Source organism: Anabrus simplex, chromosome 13, assembly GCF_040414725.1.
Source record: "Anabrus simplex isolate iqAnaSimp1 chromosome 13, ASM4041472v1, whole genome shotgun sequence".
NCBI classification, from domain to species: Eukaryota; Metazoa; Arthropoda; class Insecta; order Orthoptera; family Tettigoniidae; genus Anabrus; species Anabrus simplex.
In genome coordinates this window covers 50,251,923-50,275,000 of record NC_090277.1, presented here as the reverse complement: position 1 = coordinate 50,275,000, position 23,078 = coordinate 50,251,923, and the positions used below count along the sequence as shown (strand labels likewise).

The following is a 23,078-nucleotide window of genomic DNA, read 5'->3' as shown; positions in this document are numbered from 1 at the left end:
TAACAACAGTGATGACACAATGGTGACCCCCTCCCTTGGAGGAAGAGTGAGGATGACCGGGTATATAAGAGCCGAAGTGGCCAGGGCTTTCATTGTACAGTTGGTCTTCAGCAGACGGACACACACAAACCTACTACACAGTGCAATGTCTCTGCTTCAAGTAAGTATAGTGGTGTGTGATCTATTACTCTCTCCGTGAAACACAGTGGCGGATTTATAAAGAAAATAGTTAAAATCCAGTTCTTAGTTCAAGTATCATTAATTATTGCGATTTTTTGAGAACAGTGTCCTTCAAAGTTAGAATTAAATTCTCAGTAGTTTGACAAAGTTTCTTGATAGGGACGGAAATGAGATGAGTAGACAGAATTAGCCACCAAATTGAGTAGCTCAGACGATAGAGCGGTGGTCTTCTCAGCTCAGGTAGGCGGGTTCGATTCCGTCTCAGTCTGATAGTATTTGAAGGTGCCATCTTCGTTTTTTATTATTACTATTACAATTTTACTTTACGTCGTATCGACTCCAGACAGGTCTTACGGCGACGATATTATAGGAAAGGCCTAGGAATGGGAAAGAAGCGGCCGTTGCCTTAATTAAGGTACAGCCCGAGCTTTTGTCTGGTGCGAAAATAATCCTCGTTTTAGTACATTTACTGCAGCATGAAAGACCTCTTGTGGAAAAAAATTCCGGCAACTCAGCGTATCCAAACACCGTTAAGTAGTCAGTAGGTCGTAAAACCAATAACATCATTATACCATACTAGCCTTTATTTTATATATCTGTTGAAATCGTGATTGTAGCCACGGAACCTCCATCTATTTTTTTGTTCAATTTGCTTTACGTCGCAACCGAACAGATAGGTCTTATGACTAGAGCACAGACTTTTATCCATTAATAGGTTAGAATGCAAAGTTTTAGAAGCGAGCAGCAAGTATAGTCTACCTTCACAAGGACTATGCTATGGGGTTTGCATAAACATTAGGAGTACGGCCCATCAGAACTCCTACAATTTATGTTACTCTTGCTACATTATGGAAGAGCGGGTAGCTGACACTTCCCATTAACCAAATTTAGTTTGCAAACTAACCTGTTACGGCATGAAAATCTGGGCTTTTCTTATGACAATGATGGGCTAGGAAAGGTCTAGGAGTTGGAAGGAAGCTGCTGTAGCCTTAATGCAAGGTACAGCCCCAAACATTTTTCTGATGAGAAAATAATGTAGTAATATTCACCGACATAAGCAATTTAAATATGTTAGTAACGCCCTAAAACTTAGTTACAGGAAATACTATAAGTAAGACTCGAGGTATGAATAGTGCAATATTATAGCTACCTCTCCTTAATCCAGACAGCCAAGGTTCTAATTCTGAATCGAGTGGAACTTTAACCTGAAAACTGATAATGCGTCTGAGTGGGTATCCACCCTTAAAGCCGTAGCCAAAATAAAATGAAAGTAGATAATTTGGTTGGAACATTTTAAGAATATGCATATTTTTATGGTTAAAGTCGGCTATTAATATGGAATTATTTCATTTATATCCAAACTAGGTATATACATTTATTCGTTTAAATCGTAAGTAAAGGGTGGTTTTTAAAATGTCCATATATTAATGGCTTGCGTGATGGGATATTATTCCAAAGTGTTATCCAACTTGACGAGGTACTTTATAACGATTTTTTGTACCTCTCCTGTAAGAGTAGCTTACTTCATTTAATCTAATCAAGCCTTGCCTTTGGATGTAGTAGGGTATTAAATACTGGTTCCCGAAGTCAGTATCTGTCTGTCTTTCGTTAATTGAGTATAGGTATCTGTTTAATCTGTCGGTAAATCCATAGCCTGCTATTATGAATAGGGAAGCATTTCAAAGCCGCGACCAGCAAAAGGAAAGTTCTATAAGTTAATTTGGCTTTGGAATAGTTCTTCTAATCTCCTTCAGGAGGTAGCCTAATAATGTAATTGTTTTGTTCCATTAGAAAAGATGGTAACTGCCATGCCATCAGGTAACTAATTTCCCATAACATAGATTATAAATATTACTATCTGATCAGGTGTATACTGTAAGCATGTTTTATTTTACTTCTCATCTCTTTAGCGAGCAATGAAGTCCTTATATATAAAGGTTCTCTGGAGGATTAGGCTCTCGATATATAATTCATTTCTTAACAAAGTAGGGGACCCCTTACTATGAAAAATGTAAAGTTAAGCAATTTCCTCAATTGTGCGGAAAGTTGAAGGGATGAAGGACCCGAAAAGGTTTCGAATTGTGAGTCTTGGATATCTATATCAAACTTTAAAAAAAAAAAACAAATTTGGAAAATAACTCCCGGTCTAAATGCAGTTCCAGAAAAACAGCCTAAAATCGATTGTTTCTGTACTCGTTTTCCTTTTTATTCATATCCTAGCCAGATTAACTTCTTTCCTTAATTATTTCTGTAATGTGTTTCTTGGTTCAATACCCTCATGCATGTTTTTATTTTTATTTTTGAAAAATTTCCACACCTAATGTAGTTTTAAAGGCTTAAGTAAAACTCTGCATTGGCTCACATTAGCGCTCGTAGTGGTAGATAAAAGCAAACTGTTAATCTATATTTTATTTACCTAATATTCGTAGCTCATATCCTCTTAAGATGTTTCCAACATTGAGTTGCTTGCCTGACGGGCTAGAACTGTGGATTATTTTACGGATAGGCAGATTTTCAAACTGCTTGCAAATTCATAGCCGATTGTTACAATCAGGGTAAACATTCCAAAGCTACCTTCAAGTCCAACATTTCATTCTGTATATTCTTTAATTACACAGAAGGGAAGGGGCAACTATTCAAAGCGGTAGAAAATGCGTTGTCAGCTCTTGTTAATTGGGTTGCATTCCAAATCCACCTGTAAACACAACAGTTTATTCTTCGGACACGTAAGTGAATTCAGGTCTTCAAACTGCTGGCGAATTCATAGCCGGCTGTCGAGAAGTGGATAGCATTCCTAAGTACCCGTAAATACAACAGCGAGCTCCTCGTCGAACAGCTTACAGTTACGATCCGCTATATAGACAACCAGATAAAGAAATAGTATCATCGAAATATTTGAAAAATAGGTATGGAATAAATCACATTCTTATGGGTTAGAAAGTGGTATTAGAATAAGAATATGTAATGGTTTAAAGGATGGAAGAATGTATTAAATTAGAATTTATGAAGAGATTTATAAAAGGTGTTGATTATAAATAAAGTCCGGATTTTCATGCTGTAATAGGTTAGATTGCAAACTAATTTGGTTAGTAGGAAATGTCGGCCACCCGCTCTTCCATAATGTAGAAAGAGAAACATAATTATAGGGGATCTGATGAGCCGTACCCCTAATGTTTATGCAAACCCCATCGCATAATCGTTGTGGAGGTAGACTATACTTGCTTCTCGCTTCAGTAAGTTTGCATTCTAACCTATTAATTCATATAATTCCGGGCTCTAGTAATAAATAACTGTAATTACGTGTTATTATTATTATTATTATTATTATTATTATTATTATTATTATTATTATTATTATTATTATTATTATTATTATTATTATTATTATTATTATTAACCCATGCTGTGGTGTAGAGGTAGCATGCCAGTCTCTTATTCAAAGGCCTTGGGTTCGTTCTCCGGCCAGTACAAGTATTTTAATTCGGGACTGAGAATTAGAACGGGGTTCACTTTATATGAGATTTCCTCAAGCTCTTACTTATAGGAAGAAAGCGCACAGTGAGAAGATGACGCTACTAACCGAGCGTACATAGACAACACTGGTTGCTATGGTTACAATGGTGTCAGGAAATTGATTACACTAATTCCAGAGACCACGGAAAACCATCTTCAGGGCTGCCGACAGTGGGGTTTGAACCCACTATCTCCCGGATACTCGATTCTGGCCGTACTTAAACGACTGCACCTCTTTTAATGTAATTGGTACCGAGTACAAATAATATAAACGAAAAATATTTTATTAATGATTATGTTATATTTAAAAGTCAATACGTGTTCGTGAGGAAATCCTCTTAAGTAACAAGAAAACTGCAAAAATGGAGCGCTGTTAACCAACTAAGAACCGCCGTTGCGTAAATACGCTCCCAGTCGCACAACATTTCCTAAAGAGTAGCTAAAGTAAACTCATGTCCTCATCCTGAGGTTGTGTACGATTGCCTTGTACAATTTTACCCACATACCAGCACTCCTGCCATTCTTAAATTTCTGGCAATACCGCGAATCGAACCCGGACCCCCGAGGACGGCAGCTCATTTGTGGCTAATCAAAGCTGGTGCTAAGTATTATATGTTTTTTCAGATTTACTTATACAAGGTAATCTTGTAAAGTGTAGTGCAGTGCACGCGCAGCATTGTAAGGTAAACTAGACCTTCGCAGATTGCGAGTAATCGGGCAGATAAATGTGTTTAATTTGAATTTTTGTTGTTTATTAACATATGTGGTCTCTTCATTTGTGTTTATCTTATAATGCATTACTTACTAATAATGGCGTAGCTCCATGAGGCAACTAAAGGTCTGTTCATTTGTGCTCATGTATTTTACAATGTATTTGTTCCTTACAATACTCCAAGTCTATGAGGTAACAAAAGATCACTTCATTTATATTGAATTTCTTCTTCTACTAATTCTTGTTCTTATTTCTTCGATTTTGACCTACTTTGGTAAAAAATTGACTTGCTGGTTAGTCCTTTTTCCTTCTCCCAGAACTTTATCATTTCATTGTGGTATATCTTCCTCTCCTCTGACTATATGTTCCTGGACTTTTCATTTTATTTTTTCTTGGAACCCCTTGAATTTATCAATTTTAGCTTGAAACATATCTCTATTAAATATTTCTCTTGAACTTACTTCAACTTCCTCCATGTATTTTCTTGTTTCTTCTACCCATTTAGTAGTTACTTTTAATTTGATGATGTAGTTAAACATTTTCTTTCTTAGTTGACTCTCGTTCAATCTTGTCTCCTCTGGTGTCTGTGATCATCTCCGTCTGTATACATCTTCACTTCTACCCTTTCTTCATGTACAATCCTTTCTTTATTTCGGGTCCTAAGATCTTTCTCAAGATTGTTCTCACTTTCTTCTTTAACTCATTATCTCCCCTTTCTTATTTATCATCAGACATTCTGAACTGTAAAGTCCCTCTGGTTTTATAACCGTGGTATAGTGTCTCATCTTTTCTCCTTATGATATCGTTCTTTTATTGTATATATTCTAGACTAATCTATAAGCTAACTCCATCTTTCTGACCCTTCCCTTATTTGCTTCTTTGTCAATGCCATTTTTTTCAGTTTTTCCTTAAAACAGTATAACACCAGTAGGTATTGAATTAAATTACGACCATGCCATTTTGTCTCTCTTTTAGCTTTCTTTCCAGTGAAGTCTCTGTCTAATTAGAGGTCTCTTTCTACCTGACTGTCCAATGAATGCTTGGTGTAGTAGACTAGGCCATCACTGGGGTAGCGAATGTTTTCGCAAAATTCTGTACCACTACCTTCTTCTTTCGTTACGGTCTTTATAGGACCACGGGCATCTTTGTTATGGTTTGGGTTTTCTTCTTCTCCTCCCACAATCTCTCTCCTTCTCTCCCGTTCTTCAGCTGATATTTTCAGTATCCTCTTCTCTTGTCTCCACCACTGGTGCTTCTCTATCCTATTCCGGTACCTTTCTCTTTCATTGAGCTCTGGCATTTTTTTTTGAGTCTTTTACCTTCTGAGGTAGTTCTCATGTTTCGGTACAGTTCGTCCCTTGATCTTCGTTCCCATCATTCACCTTCTCTTTTTGGTCCCAGTACCTTTCTCAGTATTCCTCTTTCTCCAGTTCAGTGTTACCAGGTCTACAAATAAAAATTCGGTAGACTGTACGTAAAAAAAAAATTCGGTTGTTTTAATAAAAATTTCGATAGTTTCTCGACCACTGAAATGTTATAACACAACTAAATTAAAGAATGCAATAGTCATTTGAAGTTATTATGAGAAAAATATACAATTTCACTCACCCTTACTCTCTGGCCACTCTATGCTTCTTCTTCTTCTTCTTCTTCTTCTTCTTCTTCTCCATCTTCTTCTTCTTCTTCTCCATCTTCTTCTTCTTCCCTACTCTTCATGTAGATGTAGTTATTCATCAGGCGTAGAAATTTTGTGCCAATTCTGAAGTCTTACCTGAATGCAGTTTTTTTTGTATTCTTTGTGCAGGTCGGGGATTTCCCTTCGAATGATGCACTCAAGCGTGAGTGTTGAGTTCAATACGAGGGGAAATATTACGTAATTCGGGCCTAAAATGAATGCGGGGAAGTACCTAACAAGTAATGTTATCGCAGTGAGACGAGAAGAGGTTTTCGGCACAAATATACAGTATTGTGCCCCATTAATCATTATTATTCATTTCCCTTAAATTTGGATTAGAATAAATTTCGGGAGATTTTTGGATTTTCTGGTGTGTTGCAAAAAAAATCGGGATATTTCCTGAAATTTCGGGAGACCTGGCAATACTGCTCCAGTTCCTCCGCCCCATGTCTTCCTAGTGTCATCATCTTGGTCGCGTTTCTCACTGCTGCCTTGTAGTACCTGATCTTTGTGTCTGTTGATATGTTTCTTTTACTGCACACTTCTCTGATCCTCATCTTTATCAGCCTCTCTTTTACCCCCATCGCTCCTCCTGTTACATATTCTTCAAGTTTCTTAAACTCTTCTACCTTCTGCACGATGCTTGCTGGTGCTTTCCAATCTGCACCACTAGAGATGAATGAAAAATAACGTAGCAGTTATTTTGTTACAGTTACATGCTTGTCACTGTTACATATGCAACGACGACAAAAAAAATAACCGATTATCAAGTAACGACAACAGAACAACGTACTAGTGAAAACAGCAACTAAGAAGTGGTAACAGTCAGTAGTAGCAGCTTACAGACACAGAATGTAACCTTCAGAGTTCAGATAGCACGCATGTCTTCCAAGTGAGAGCGCTTTCGTAGGAGATTACTTTAAGTCAAATACACTCTAAGAGTATACGAGGTGTGTTCAAAAAAAGACCGAACTTTGTAAATTGCGCGCAAAACCGCAACATTGAGCGAGTTGTGAGTGTGGCGGCGCCTAGCGGCAACTTCTGACAACAGACCGCTGCTTTCCACATTCCATTGCCTGCATTATCAGTTGAGTTAGAGCCTCTGAAGTGATTGCGTGTGTCACATGTTCGTCGAATTCTATAATGAAACAGCTTGAGGAACAACGCGTGTGCGTGAAGTTCGGCTTCAAAGTTGGGAAAACGTTTGTGGAAACACTGGAGATGAGACGTGGGTGTACGGTTACGATGTCGAAACCAAAAGGCAATCATCACAGTGGGTGGGGAAAGGTTCTCCTCGACCGAAGAAAGCACGAATGAGTCGTTCAAACATCAAGGTGATGCTGATTGTGTTGTTTTATTGGAAAGGCATTGTCAGACTTTCTCTTATTCCCCAAATTGAAAACCACCTTGAAAGGACATCGTTTCCAAGACATTGAAGAGATCAAGGAGAATGCGACGAGGCAACTTCGCGCCATAAAAGAAAGTGCATTCCAGGAAGCATTCCAAAAGTGGAAGAAACGTTGGCAACACGCTGTTGATAGTGCAGGGGACTATTTTGAAGGGGGCAGTCTGTGAAATGATGTAAGCTACATAATAAAGTTTTTCTAGCCAGAGTTCGCTCTTTTTTTTTTGAACACACCTCGTATTATACATAAGTTGCTGCTGTTCATCTGGTAACTAAAGTGTAAACTGTTATGACATATTCAACTGCTCGGGGGTAATCGGTGACTCAGACATCGCGCAGAGCTACCTACATTACAATATTATTATCAGTTTCAGCGGTATAATTTTTTCTTGTACCATAAAGAAGTTAGTATGTTAACTTTCCATATTGATATTATAGATAACATAACATTACTTCAATTTATTAATCGATCCTCTTTAGCGGTTTGTGTCCAGGTTCGGCAGACAGATCATCATGTTTTCTTGTCTTCTATCCTTGATCGGGACATTGTCAAACTCATTTCTCTGGATTTCAGAAAAGACGCTATGTTGTCTTCTCAATCCATCCGTTGTCTCCCTCTCGTTAACTTTATAGCAAACAGGAATGCATGTTTTGCTGCACCGACTTTCAACAGTATAGTGATGCGTGCGCGCATGTGCTCTGAGGAGACAAGCTTGAAACCGTAACTAGAGTGTGACCAATAAAAGGCGAGTAACGTTGGACATTATTTTTAACTGTTACTGTTCACAGTTACTTTATTGTAGCAGTGGCAAATGTAGCAGTTACACAAAAATAGCCGTTTGTCACACCTCTATGCACCACTATACGCACATGGTTATACTTTGTTTACGTTGAATCTCAAGTTTTTTGACAACTCAGACGCACCAATGGATGAAAGAAATCTCTTGAGAGCTGACATTCCATCGGAGAGTAAATTTTCCTGCGTTATCCGTATGCTAGATGTAGTATGTAGTACCTGTCGTTAACGGGACAATCATGTAGCAAGTGCGGAGTTATTTAACTCCGCAGCTACTTTCTACCAATATTCAGGCATGCTGTTTTACTCGGAACGCAGCCGTAATCCCATCTATCGGAGATAAGTGGCAGCACAAAAGACGAATCACATCACAACAATGTTCAATGTAATCAGGAATTCACATTTAGTTTTCTTCCGATTCTGAGGTATTGAGACATCTAACGTATAGAGCAGGGCCTCTCAAACGCCCAAAATCTCACGCGTGCAAACTGAGGCGCAGAGTTCCTGTGCACAGTGCATCGGTCCCACTCGGCTCGGACCAACGCTCTACGGAGCAAGTGAAGAAGAGGGAGACAGGCGGAGCCAGCGAGACAGGCGTGGGAAAAGAGAGAGACAGCGCTATTGCTCCAAATCGAGGAGTGGGGGTCTGCACTCTGGTCAACCAAGCGAAGTCGTCTTTTGCACCGTGCACGCACCCTGAGGGGCCCTGGTATAGAGAGACCTCCCCTCTTTCGTGACTCCCTCGTGTCTCATTCTTCAAGCGATCGTTCCTTCACCATTTTGCAAAGTTTCTATAATCAACTTCACAATAGTCGCCGATATGGACTGTTGATCATGCGTTTTACACTTTAAGACAATCATGACAAAAAGCATCGCTAACATCGCTAGTTAACACGATAGAACAATATTTCCCTGTGAGCAATGCTCGGCGTTGATATGGTCTACGCATCAAAAGTCTAAATTCATGAATTCTATTATCATAGTCGGTAGGATAAAACTGTATAAGACTGAAACAATAGGAAATTGTATTCTCTATAACTGTTTTTTTATGTAGTACTTTTCAATAGGACCAATAACGTAGGTATATAAAAATTGAATTTTAGGTGCCTTCCCCTAATCTACCATTTCAACAAGCGTGAATAAAATTCTTTATAGCCTAGTTTGTAGTTGCTCTATCCCACACTTCAGATATCGATTTTCATTAAATTCTCTCCCGCCATTTTCTCGTGATCGCGTACATACAGATAGAAAGTACATTTCGTTGTTGGGTGGGAGGACGTTGACGAAGCATACACCCACGGTATCCCCTGCCTGTCGAAATAGGTGACTAAATGGGGCTACCAAGGGATGATATTTTTTTTAATTTGCTTTACGTCGCACCGACACAGATAGGTCTTACGGCGACAATGGACAGGAAAGGGCTAGGAGGGGGAAGGAAGCGTCCGTGGTCTTGATTAAGATACAGCCCCAGCATTTGCCTGGTGTGAAGATGAGAAACCCCGGAAAACCATCTTCAGGGCTACCGAGAGTGGGGCTCGAACCCTCTATCTCCCGAATACTGGATACTGGCCGCACCTAAGCGACTGCAGCAATCGAGCTCGGTCAAGGGATGATTGAATTGGAACCATGAAACTACTTGTGATCAGTACCATCAGGCGAGGAAAGACATGGGTCGCCTTTACTTGCGAGAAGTACCACTATGTTAGGTACACAATAGGTTTATGATTAGAAGCAGCAGAGAGCGGTTCACTGTTGGTTTCCGGTACCTGTGATTAGCACCAATATATGCGGAACATCACGGGCTTACGTTGCCTGTGATTAGTACCACTATATGAGCGGCACTGTTGGTCCGTGTTGCCCGTGATTAGTACCGACTATGTGAGAAACACGAGGGATAGTACGAGTCCCTGTGATTAGTACACCTATGTGAGGTGCACCATGCGTTTGCATTGCCTACGAGTGCCGCCATTATGTGAGAAACATCATAGGTCTGCGTTACCTGTACGACGTACAATACTTGTGAGTAGTACTGTAATGTTTGGAACACCGTGAGTTTACGCTACCTTTGATTAGTACGGCAATTATGAGGGACCGTTGACCTGGATATGACCCCCTTTAGACAACAAGCTTCATCGATTCAGGATTGTGCTTTGGAAGCAGAGCTTGGTTAGTAATACTAATTTTTCAATATAGTTTCTAGGAAGGTGAGGCATTGCGGGTCGGATCCACTTATTGTTTTAAGTTCATAACCATTGTTCCTCATCATATTTTTTGAATTCCAGTCAGTAGATCGATTTTGGAATTATTTTTAACTTTCAGTATTGTGAGTTGGCTCCGCTGATTGTTTCAATTTCATATTTTATCCTTTCATACTTCATCATCACGTTTTGAATTCTAGTCACTGGATGAATTTTGGACTTTTAAATTGTCATGGCATTTCTTACCATTAGGGCCCGATGACCTAGATGTTAGGCTCCTTTAAACAACAAGCATCACCATCATCATGATCGATATCGATCTTCATTAAATTTTCTTCCGCCATTTTCTTGTGATGCGCGTTCATACAGACACGACTGCTGCAGAAATAACATTGTTTTTAAATTCTGAGCAATGTGCAGACAAAACTCTTATTTTATATCTGTATGTGAATTTCTCTTCCTGATGTTGGCCATTCTGTTTCCTCCAGGTAGTCGTATCTGTGGCCTGCTTGGTGGCGGTAGCGAGGGCTGGAGTTATTGCTCCAGCAGCTCTAGCCGCTGCCCCTGTCGCCTACACCGGTCTCCCAGCTGCACCTCTGGTGAGAGCTGCTCCCTTGGCTGTTGCTGCTGCCCCCGTCTACGCTGACAGCTACCCACAGTACCAGTTCGCCTACACTGTCCAGGATGCTCTGACCGGAGACTCCAAAGCTCAGGAGGAGACCCGCGATGGTGGTATCGTCAAGGGAAGCTACAGCCTCATTGAACCCGATGGTGTTCGTCGTACTGTCAACTACTACGCCGACCCCATCAACGGTTTCAACGCGGTCGTCCAAAGGGATCTGCCAGTTGTAGCCGCAGCAGCACCCCTAGTCAAGGCAGCAGCTGTCGTCGCATAAAACCATTCCAGTCCCGAAAACCTCGTCAGACGTATCCAAGAAAACTCAGGCCGGCCCTTATATGACACGACTTACCGCTGAAACTGATCCTAAAGGGATGTACGCCTACTTGCATATCAAAAAGATTTAGATAAGTATTTTTGCCACACAAGTCTTAACACAATACCGATAACCCTCAAGTTTGGCTACCGTAGTTAACAAGATAGAGATCGAATGCCACTCAAAGCACGTCTAGTAGATACACAATTCTCTGCTCTATGACCAATTATGAAGCCCAACTATAGGTTGAAGCAGGAATCGTTAAAAAAAGCGGACATAAAAACGTACATAGTTAGATTTTGGATATTCTCTTCCAATTACACTATCCGTTTATTAAAAATGTGTACCATTCTGCTTCCTTTTCTTAAACCTAAAATTTTTACGGATTCTTCATCATAGAGCAAATCCTTTTTCGCATGTTTTAAGAACTTTTTAAAGCATAACAAAGACACAAAACATGGTTATATTATTGCTGATAAAAGATAGGAAAATAATGGAAGAGATTAAGAATAATAACACATTATTATGTAGCATATTAAGTGATTTCGTAAAATCGCGACAGATCCCTTAGCTGCCGAAATTGCAGTACCTTTTATGGTATTATTAGGGATGCCTAGCATTTTACAGGTCTTTACAAAAAAGCTCGGTATCGTTCCACGAGCACCCATCATCAGTCCCATTACCTCAATACATTCAAGGTTGTACTTGTTTTTATAGTAGAACCCTTTGGGTTCGTAGATAACTTTCTTCTCATTATCTACCTCCTGTGGCTGGTCTGAACTCAGTTCAAACCTCATGGTTGGATCTAGTATATAAACAGTTTTTGAGTCGGCTTTAAAGGTAATGATGCCTATTCGACTTGTGCTCCGTTTCATAGTGATTGCTTTACCAAAATGAATAGTTTTCACTTTTGTGATATATAAGTTTAGAACTAAGATGACTGTTGATTAGATAACCTTAAAAAAAATAGACTTCAACATTTTCGTCATTATTGTGCAAATGGAATTGAAACGTTCTAATTGGTATCTACCAACATCTTCATCGTGATTATAAAATATTTTGTGTGGCATTAATATTTCTACGACTCTGTTAGTCTTTCTCTCATTGTACCAGTACAAAATATGGATCGCAATGGGAGAACGTCTAACTTAACCTCAAAATAATATTGTTAGTTATCCGACACAAAATGTCTCCTTGCCACGCTCTGCGTTTGCACAGCTTAGCAAGGAGCTATGTACGTACCACCGCACGACTTCAATGATATTTAGTACGGTAACTGAAAACATTACCAAGTTCTCGATATGCAGAGAGGCGCATATCCCGCAGTCAGCCATCAAGACCGACAGTTTTTTATTGTTAATAAATAACCTTTTTCTTTTATTGGATAAGGATCTGTGATCTTCTTGGCCTTTTGATATTATCTCTTCGCTCTTTATCTGTTATTTGTTAATGTTTTTGTTTGTTTTTTTTTCAATCCTTGTATAGTCTTCAAATCTGTTTTGTATCCTTGTTTTATACTGTTTGTTATGTAATAAACGTTCCTAGTTACATCAAGTGAAATTCTCTTGTTGAATATTTTTCCAAATCGAAGCCTTCCATTGTTAACAAGTTCCTTTCCTTTCATTAATAACTTTACTCGTTGTTAACGGTTTACTCTTTGATACACTAACAATAGTGCTATCAAGCGTAGATGAGTAGCACCAGAAGAAAAATAACACGCTTCAAATAATAACAGTCAATGTTCCGTTACTGTTGATAAGTTTTAGACGCTTTGGACATTGAAGGCCAGTACATTCTGTCTCTTTCCGGGGCCCGGTGTGTCCTTACCTACCTCCTCCTCTTTTATTATCCCCTTTTCTTCAATTTACTAGTGATAATTTCCTCGTGTGATTCTTCGTATGTCTATAGACTTCTTCATTATCTCCTTGATAAAAAGGTCGGATAATCTGGCGAATATGCACCTTAAAGGACAAAAACGACTTCAACCAACAGCATCCTCAGGATGACTTAACAGAACCTTCAACTGGTGTGGTGGGTTTATGCTTGTTGTACACTATCAAAGGTTTCTTTCAATGCAATGCTTCACAAGAATAATGGTCAAATCTTGTCAAAGATTGTTCAACTTTGCTGAAGGTTTGAAAATATTTGAAATGATTTGGCAATGTTAGATAGCATTTTGTTTTTACATGAAGGAAAGGCATACACCAGTTGTGGTTCTGGACTAGCAATGAGATATATTCTTAAAAATAAAGAGAACCGGGCGAGTTGGCCGTGCGTGTAGAGGCGCGCGGCTGTGAGCTTGCATCCGGGAGATAGTAGGTTCGAATCCCACTATCGGCAGCCCTGAAGATGGTTTTCCGTGGTTTCCCATTTTCACACCAGGCAAATGCTGGGGCTGTACCTTAATTAAGGCCACGGCCGCTTCCTTCCAACTCCTAGGCCTTTCCTATCCCATCGTCGCCATAAGACCTATCTGTGTCGGCGCGACGTAAAGCCCCTAGCAAAAAAAAAAAAAAATAAAGAGAAACACTCAATAAAACATAATGTACATAGGAAAAAAATAAACATCGTGTGCAGAGGTTATGTTAGAGGTCTATTAAATTTACTCAGGTTTACTTATAAGTTAACGTGCATTAAAAAAAACATATAAGTTGTCCACTTCCTTGTGATATTAGTAGTTATAATAAGAGAGAGTTGGCCCATGGGCTAATGCGCAAGATGGCCGCTATACATGGGCTCTTATGGGACTAACTTTAAGGAGATGGACCAAGAGGTAATGGTGATACATTGTTCTTATAGGCCTAACTCTACAGAGCTGCCTCAGGGGCTCGCAACTTGTAACTTATGTCATATTATTAGTTTTATCAACCTGACATTCGAAAACTGAGCCACCGGCTGCCATGCAAGATGGCTGCTATACTCTATGCGTATAGACCTAACTAGAGAGCTACCTCTGGGACCCATAACTCGTAACTTATGACCTATCAGTTTTATCAGCCTGACATTCGATAACTGAGGCAATTATTGCAAGCGATTTAGCAAGTAAACTCGGGAAGTATTGAAAAATGTTGTAAAATCTTGAATTTGATGATGGACAACAGGCTTTATATAACGTCAAGTGATGTGGTGTAAGTCAAAATGACCATCATAATGTTTACTGTTTTATATCTACGTTAGGAGTTAAATAACAACGAAAAATGATCTTTAACACAACCTTTATTCATAATTACTAATTATAAAATAAATCCCCACAAAAACATTCTCTGACTATCCTTAAGAAGAGCACAAAATAGATTTGCTATTATTTGCATTATACAGAAATGCTGCTTTCTTTAGTTAAAGATTCTGAAATAACTAAAACTAAAAATATTTAGTTCAATACATGAATTAGAAATAAGAGAACAAACTAAATATAACTGATGAATTTTACCTAAAGAAAATCCCCTTCCCATACAGCAATGCTCAATTGTGGTCACAGTCCATGCAAAGTCTCGCAGTGCAGATTTCCATCCATCGGCTTTTCGCACATTTTACATGACTTTCTTGTCTTTCCTTTCATCACACCACTTTCTATATCACTATTTTCGTTCGATTCTTCAGCTCCTTAAACTTATAGTTTGTCGTCACATAAAATTCCTTTGAAAAATTAGAAACATCCACCTTAGCCAATACAAATTATATCTATCAAACTTTAAATGATTATCATGAAAATATGGTACATGTTTCGCCCTTCATTAATTCTTGAGCCTCAAATTAAAATATAGTAAACTGATAAAATGGTGAAAAAGACAAATGATTTACACATAATTATTTTAATTGTTTTATAAAAATTAGTCATGTAGAAGAATTCTTCATCTTGATGTGAAAGAACCCATTAAGATTGGTAGAATCAGTCTCGTGAAAATATGTCTGAAGGGACTTATTTTCAGAAAAATATAACTTTGAACATTGAAGAATACAGTATAAGTCTTATTTGAAAAAACCTGCGTCTAAATCCGAGAGAATACTTCATTCATAATGAAATATATTTTTAAAAACACTTGGTAGAAAACAGAATTATGTAATAACTTTGCGTTTGGAGTCAACACGAAACAATGATTTGTTTGGTGATGGAAATGACTTGTATAAGACTCCAATTAAACATTTCTTGTTTACATGTTGAACTGGAGGATCAGTAAAAAAAAGAAGCAAGTATGAATTACGGTGTAAGCTTCCCGACCGCCGAGTGTGTTCTTTTTATTTATATATTTCACAAGTATTCGTCAACATTCATGAGAACAACTGCCTTTCAAATTATTTTCAAACTTGCATACATAGTATTCCAGCTAAATGGGGTTTCCACTATGAAAATCCACAGCCTGTTTCGAGTCATTCGACCTGGTCAGGAATGGAATAATTGAAACCCCACCTAGCGGCGAGGATAGGAACTGTGTCGGCTGACGAAGCTTGTTGCACTCCTTCGAGGCAATGATTAATGACTGACAGATGAAAAGCAGAGTGTTGTTGGAATTAAAGATAACAGGGAAAACCGGAGTACCCGGAGAAAAACCTATCTCGCCTCCGCTTTGTTCAGCACAAATCTCACATGGAGTGATAGGGATTTGAACCATGGACCCCAGCGGTGAGAGGCCGGCGCGCTGCAGCATGAGCTATGGAGGCTCGGGGTTTCCACTATAAATAGTATAAATCATGGAATATTTGTAAAGTTCTGTTGCTGAAGTTAGCTTTCGTTGGAAGGTTTGCGTCAACAACATAGTCTAGAATTGGGCACGACAACACGTCGATAGATCGTGAGAAAGTATTTAGTTTCAAAGTTTGAGGAAAAAATAATGTTTCCAGGTAAGTTTCAAATTCCCCACGCTAAATATCCACGCAAACACTAGGAGAAGTTTGTTTTGCATTTCGACTTTCACTTGTTCACGGTGAACAGGTTCTGCAACGTCTGAAAATACTATTTCCCTCGCATGTATTTGGTGTAGTGTGACCATACTGCATCCAACCTATCTTATTTATCCATTCCAAACAAAGAAACAAAAAGCGAATCGTAATAATGATCACTCCCATGAATTGTCACAGTGTGAATTCATATCCTAATGTTGTGATATCAGTTATTCCAATCCGTGACATGACGATGTCTATATTCTGGTGTGATCTTATTGTTTAAGAAACGCACAGCAGTTATGTACAATTTTTCATTAAGAGAAGAATGGCGTTGCACTTCGTTTGAATCAGGCTGTGGCAAATTCCCTGTCAATAGTTTACCTAGACTTTTCTTAAATGATTTCAAAGAACCTTAAGATTTTATCGAAAATTTCCCTTGAAACTAATATTCATCTTCATGTAAATGAATATTTGTCCAATTTTTTCCTCTTGAATTCCAACTTTACCTTCATCTTTCCTACTTTTAAGACACCACTCAAACTTATTCGTCTACTAATGTCATTTCACACCATCCCTCCGTAGACAGTTCGGAACATGTCGTTTAGTCGAGCAGCTCGTCTCCTTACTCTTAAGTCTTCCCAGGCCCAAAATTTGTAACATTTTCGTAACATCACTCTTTTGTTCGAAATCACCTAGAACAGTCCGTGCTGCTTTCCCAGTTATCCACCTTGTGATCCTTGGAACCATACTCTAATTATGGTCTTACCAGTGTCATGCACACCTTCCCCTTAACATCCTAACAACCCCTAAAAAAGAGCCATATGAAGAGATCTGTGACATTTTTAACAACCTCTTTAACGTGATCAGTGCTAGAGCCCGGATTCTTATGGTTAGAATGCAAATTTACTGAAGCGAGTAGCAAGTGTAGGCTAATCTGCACAACGACTATGCTATGAGTTTTGTTACTCTCACTACATTACGGTCCGACTCGTTGGCTGAATGGTCAGCGTACTTGCCTTTGGTTCAGAGGGTTCGATTCCCGGCCGGGTCGGGGATTTTAACCTTCGTTGGTTAATTCCAGTGGCCCGGGGGCTGGGTGTTTGTGCTGTCCCCAACATTCCTGCAACTCACACACCACACATAACACTACCCTCCATCACAATAACACGCAGTTACCTACACATGGCAGATGTCGCCCACCCTCATCAGAGGGTCTGCCTTACAAGGGCTGCACTCGGCTAGATATAGCCACACGAAATTAAATTACTACAGTACGGAAGAACAAGCTTTCTAATAACCAAATTAATTTGCATTCTAACTTAATACTACACAAAAATCCCGAGTCTAGAGATTACCCTGTTGAAGATATTTCCTTATATGAAGGACTTGCTTGCTTCAACCTGTCGTTGTGAATTTTTTTACTTCAAGCATGAACTTCGTTAAATATAATGACAAAACGATCTTAACTGATGAACATTTTGGATCGTTAATTTCACACTGTGTTACCAGTTATTAAGGGCTACCGGTATTGTTGGGGAGTTCTGCCAGTTTTCATACTGACAAGTATAAACGTGTCACCTTGTGAGTGACACCCATGGTATCCTCCGCCTGTCGTAAGAGGCGACTAAAAGTGGCGCTAGGGTCTCCGAACTTCGGAGCTGAGTCATGGCATTGATTCCACTTACTTGTATCAGACTCCTCACTTTCATCTATCCTATCCCCCCCCCCCCTTCCTTGTTCAACTCTTGTTCTATTCCGACCCCGACTGTGTTTGTGGCACGAGGCCTAAAGGAGTCTTTCATTTTCACCCTCTCCTTGGCCCATGCCTTTCTTCAGCCGATAGGTCGTATGGCGACGATGGGATAGGAAAGGGCTAGGAGTGGAAAGGAAGCGGCCGTGGCCTTAATTAAGGCTCAGCCCCAGCAATTGCCTGGAGTGAAATGGGAAACCACGGAAAGCCATCTTCAGGGCTGCCGAACAATGGGGCTCGAACCCACTATCTCCCGCATGCAAGCTCACAGCTGCGCGCCCCTAACCGCACGGCCAACTCTCCCGGTGGAAAGTAGCTAGGGAGTTAGATAACTTTGTACATTCTATATTATTGTTCCATCAGAGACGGGTACTGTACAATATTGATCGCCACGGCCTTCTAAAACGAAGAACAGTGCATTATCGTGGACCTTGTAACTTTGCAACACCGCCGATGTATAGTATACGAATCTCATTCCTTATTCACGTCACACTGTTCTGTTGTAGCCGGGGTGGGATTCTCTGTCAGCCTGAAAGAGGGGTTAGCACTGCATTACACAATGGTGAAAGTACAACCAGCAGACTGTCTGTAAGATACAGCACCTGAATACTGATAGCAGAAAGTTAAAACATTCCAACTTCTCTGTGACAATTACAATGTACAGAACAAGAGAAACTGCGGACCGTTCAAGTTTAGCTGGTTCAATGAGCTTTTCTTTATTCTAAGAACTATAGCACTGGGCGAGTTGGCCGTGTGGTTAGGGGCACGCGGCTGTGAGCTTGCATGCGGGAGATAGTGGGTTCGAATCCCACTGTCGGCAGCTCTGAAGATGGTTGTCCGTGGTTTCCCATTTTCTTCTTCTTCTTAAGACGTCGTCTCCAAACGGAGGTAGACGATCCACACGGCCAGCTCCGATCTTGACGTTGCAGCCATGCCATGTGGATTTACTGGAATATCTCTCAGGATCATTAATGCAGTGGTTTCCCGTTGCCTTCTGCATCCTAATGCCGTTGACCAAACTGGTTCCTCCGCCTTTGGGAACAATTTCTTGTCCCCAGGACAATAGAGTGCCCTTACCCATACCCGCTCATCCACTCTCAAAGAGACTGTTGGCACTTGGTATAGGGGATCTCCTTATACCGGGAGATAATCGGTCCCTTCATTCGTTAGCCGCCTGCATAGAAAATATTATTTTTGTATGCAGTCGTTGCCCCCTCTCTACCGCGGGGAGGTGAATGTCAGGATTTCACCGTCATTGGAACAAGGACCGAATGACATTTCCTTGTTTCTCTGGTTCTTTAGAGAGGTTCCCATTTTCACACCAGGCAAATGCTGGGGCTGAACCTTAATTAAGGCCACGGCCACTTCCTTCCAACTCCTAGGCCTTTCCTATCCCATCGTCGCCATAAGGCCTATCTGTGTCTGTGCGACGTAAAGCCACTAGCAAAAAAAAAAAAAAAGAGAACTATAGCACAATGGCCTAACCTTAAAGCATATAAAGTAACATAGAATGCATCCAGTGCGTTCTTCTTTTTTTTTTTGACCCATCAGTACATAGTCTAGTTTGATACAGCTGTCCACGCCACCTTATCCTGTGATAATGTTTTCATTTCTACGCAACTACTACATTCTACATCTTCTCTACTCTGCTTCTCCATTTTCACACCAGGAAAATGCTGGGGCTGTACCTTAATTAAAGCCATGGCCGCTTCTTTCCCACTCCTAGGGCTTTCCTCTTTTTATGCTAGTTGCTTTACGTCGCACCGACACAGATAGGTCTTATGGCGACGATGGGACAGAAACGGCTAGGAGTGCGAAGGAAGCGGTCGTGCCCTTACTTAAGGTACAGCCCCAGCATTTGCCTGGTGTGAAAATGGGAAACCACGGAAAACCATTTTCAGGGGTGCCGACAGTGGGGTTCGAACCTACTATCTCCCGAATACTGGATACTGGCTGCACTTAAGCGACTGCAGCTATCGAGCTCGGTACAGGGCTTTCCTATCCCATCGTCAAAAGACCTATCTGTGTCGGTGCGACGTAAAGCAAATTTTTAAAATAAATCTGCTTCTCATATTCATACCTTGGTCTAACCATGCCTTTCTCACCGCCTACAATTCCCTGAAAAACCAACTGAACAAGTGCTGGGTGTCTGAAGATAGGTCCTATCATTCTCTCTCTTCTTCTCATCAAAATTAGGCAAATCGTTCTTCTTTCACCAATTCGATTCAGTATCTCTTTACTCGTGATTCTTTCTACCCATCTCACCTTCAGCATTCTTCTGTAACACCACATTTCAAAAGCTTCTATTCCCTTCCTTTCTGAGCTAGTTGTCGTCCATGTTTCATTTCCATACAATTTCATGCCGCAGACGAAAGTCTTCAAAAATATATTTCTAATCAGTGTTCGAAGTGAGCAAATTTGTTTTCTTTGAAAGGCCTTCCTTGCTTGTGCTAGTCTGCATTTGATGTCCTCCTTATTTCTTCCATCTTTAGTTATTTTACTACCCAAGTAACAATATTCATCTGCTTCTTTTAAGACTTCATTTCTTAATCTAAATATTTCCTGCATCAACTAATTTTGTTAAGCCTTTGCACTCGTACACGGGAAAACATAGAATCATGAATATGTTTTTGAGCTTACAAGACGAGAGGGTGAGTACAGATTATTTGATTGTTCCCCTCTTAGCAGCCTCTTACTACATGGAGGGGTACATGTAATGTATCCTTTGACACCACCCAATGGGAAGATACAGAGTTCCAATAAAACGAAAGAAAAATCAGTGTGTTCACAAATGAATAGCCAGGCACATGAATTGTCAAAAAATGAAAGACATTATAGACCTCGTAAATATAATACTAACCCAATAATAATAATAATAATAATAATAATAATAATAATAATAATCTCTGAAAGCCTGACTAATGCAGCAATACAAGTAAATATTATGGAAGAGACAGCTAACATGGTTGGCTTAAGAATTTCGGCAGAGAAAACAAACTGTTTGACAAATATAAAAAATGCTCCAAAATTGCTAGGAACAGATGTTGGTTCAATCGAAAGGGTAAAGCAATTCAAATATTTGGGGGAAATAATCGAAGAAAATGGTTTGGAAAATCTGCTGTAGAGGCAAGGCATACACAAAATGGAAAGAGCATATTGAGTCGTCCAGCTGCAAACTCCGTTATGTCCATTTTTTCTCAAAGTGAATTATCACCGCCATTGTATCCAGCTCATCAAAATACTCAATCCAGCAATGTAATATGTGAGCAAAGGCCATTTAATCCATACGTTTAAAGGTGACAAATAACGAAACTACTGCAAAAGTCGTTAATAAAGGGTACCGATCTCTGCACATGGTTATGAGGGTGTTTAGGGGTTGTAGTAAGGATGTAAAGCAGAGTGCATATAAGTCTCTGGTAAGACCCCAACTAAAGTATGGTTCCAGTGTATGGGACCCTCACCAGGATTACCTGATTCAAGAACTGGAAAAAATCCAAAGAAAAGCAGCTCGATTTGTTCTGGGTGATTTCCGACAAAAGAGTAGCGTTACAAAAATGTTGCAATGTTTGGGTTGGGAAGAATTGAGAGAAAGAAGAAGAGCTGCTCGACTAAGTGGTATGTTCCGAGCTGTCAGCCGAGAGATGGCGTGGAATGACATTAGTAGACGAATAGGTTTGAATGGCGTTTATAAAAGTAGGAAAGATCACAATATGAAGATAAAGTTGGAATTCAAGAGGACAAACTGGGGCAAATATGCATTTATAGGCAGGGGAGTTAGGGATTGGAATAACTTACTAAGGGAGATGTTCAATAAATTTCCAATTTCTTTGAAATCATTTCGGAAAAGGCTAGGAAAGCAACAGATAGGGAATCTGCCACCTGGGCGACTGCCCTAAATGCAGATCAGTATTGATTGATTGTTATGTCCAGCGTGTGTTATGCAGCATAGTTACACGAACAAAATCAGGCAATGTGAGATAAGTAAACTATAACAGCGATTGTAGTGGAGGCAAAAAGCATACTGAACCATGGGAAACCCTTTTCTGCTATCGTGCCACTACCAGTGGAGGAAGGGGTTCCTCTTAAGAAAGGAAAAGCTCAACGACCTGCACACATTGCTGCCCAAACATTACGGGAAAGAGTGGATAAGGAACGATGACCTCACGTTCTTGAAGGCACTGTTTGACCAACGGCAAAATTCAAACAGTGAAATGCCAGACTGTGACACTGATGTGGACAATAACGGATTGTTAATATAACTGTAAGTAAAGTCGCCTCCGTACAGGCCATGAAGACCCTTGGAGGAGTGGAAGGTAAAGGCTTGCACCACTGTTAACCTCGGCACGTGATGGGGTAGAGTGGTTAGCTCTACGCCCGGCCGCCTTTGCCCCCAGGAATTAACCTGGTACTCATTTTTGGTGTAGGCTGAGTGAACCTCAGGGCCATATGCACCTCTGGAAGTAGAAATCTCGTTTCTTAAATTTTTCGACTTCCTGACGGGAATCGGCCATACCATATTGAATACACCGGTTCTCGTCCGATCACCGCAGTTAAGCAGCATTGGGCGTGGTCAGTACTTGGATGGGTGACCACTTTGGAACACCACGTGCCGTTGGCTCAATTCCCTTAATATAACTGTACAAAATGTTAAAGAACTTATAAAACGTTTTGAATTAGTGATGATTTCTTGATGTAACCATTAAATCAAAGAGCGGGGATTAGATATCAAAACATTTTATCCTAACTTAAAATCTTTCCATTCATGCTATTTTCATAGTGTATTACTTTCAAACGTAGCTACTAAAACACTTTCACCATAAATCTGCACACTCTATTCCATATACTGCTGCACATATCTTTTATATCCACAAAACTGCTGCAAAACTCGTTATGTCCAAACGTTTTTTGCAAATAATATGGGTTCTATCAGTTAAATTTTGTGGATATTTTGCGGTATGACGAAGATGAACGCTTACTGTTTAATTACAAAATTTCAACCTCCTCTCTTTGTTGCATAACAAATGACAGTTTTT

The 23,078-nt window shown here is 39.9% G+C and overlaps 1 protein-coding gene and 1 non-coding gene across 2 annotated transcripts; both read left to right on the top strand.

Moving 5' to 3' along the window:
- The first annotated feature begins 111 nt into the window (after positions 1-111).
- On the top strand, positions 112-12,953 carry LOC136884722 (larval cuticle protein A2B). Its single transcript, XM_067157008.2, has 2 exons — positions 112-160; positions 10,968-12,953. Exons 1-2 carry the CDS (start codon positions 146-148, stop codon positions 11,373-11,375), a joined length of 423 nt encoding a protein of 140 aa, XP_067013109.1. The 5' UTR covers positions 112-145; the 3' UTR covers positions 11,376-12,953.
- Positions 12,954-22,544: 9,591 nt separating this feature from the next.
- Positions 22,545-22,663, top strand: LOC136885147 (5S ribosomal RNA). The gene has a single exon (XR_011018949.1). It is a non-coding gene; the product is annotated as a 5S ribosomal RNA (ribosomal RNA).
- Positions 22,664-23,078: the final 415 nt, after the last annotated feature.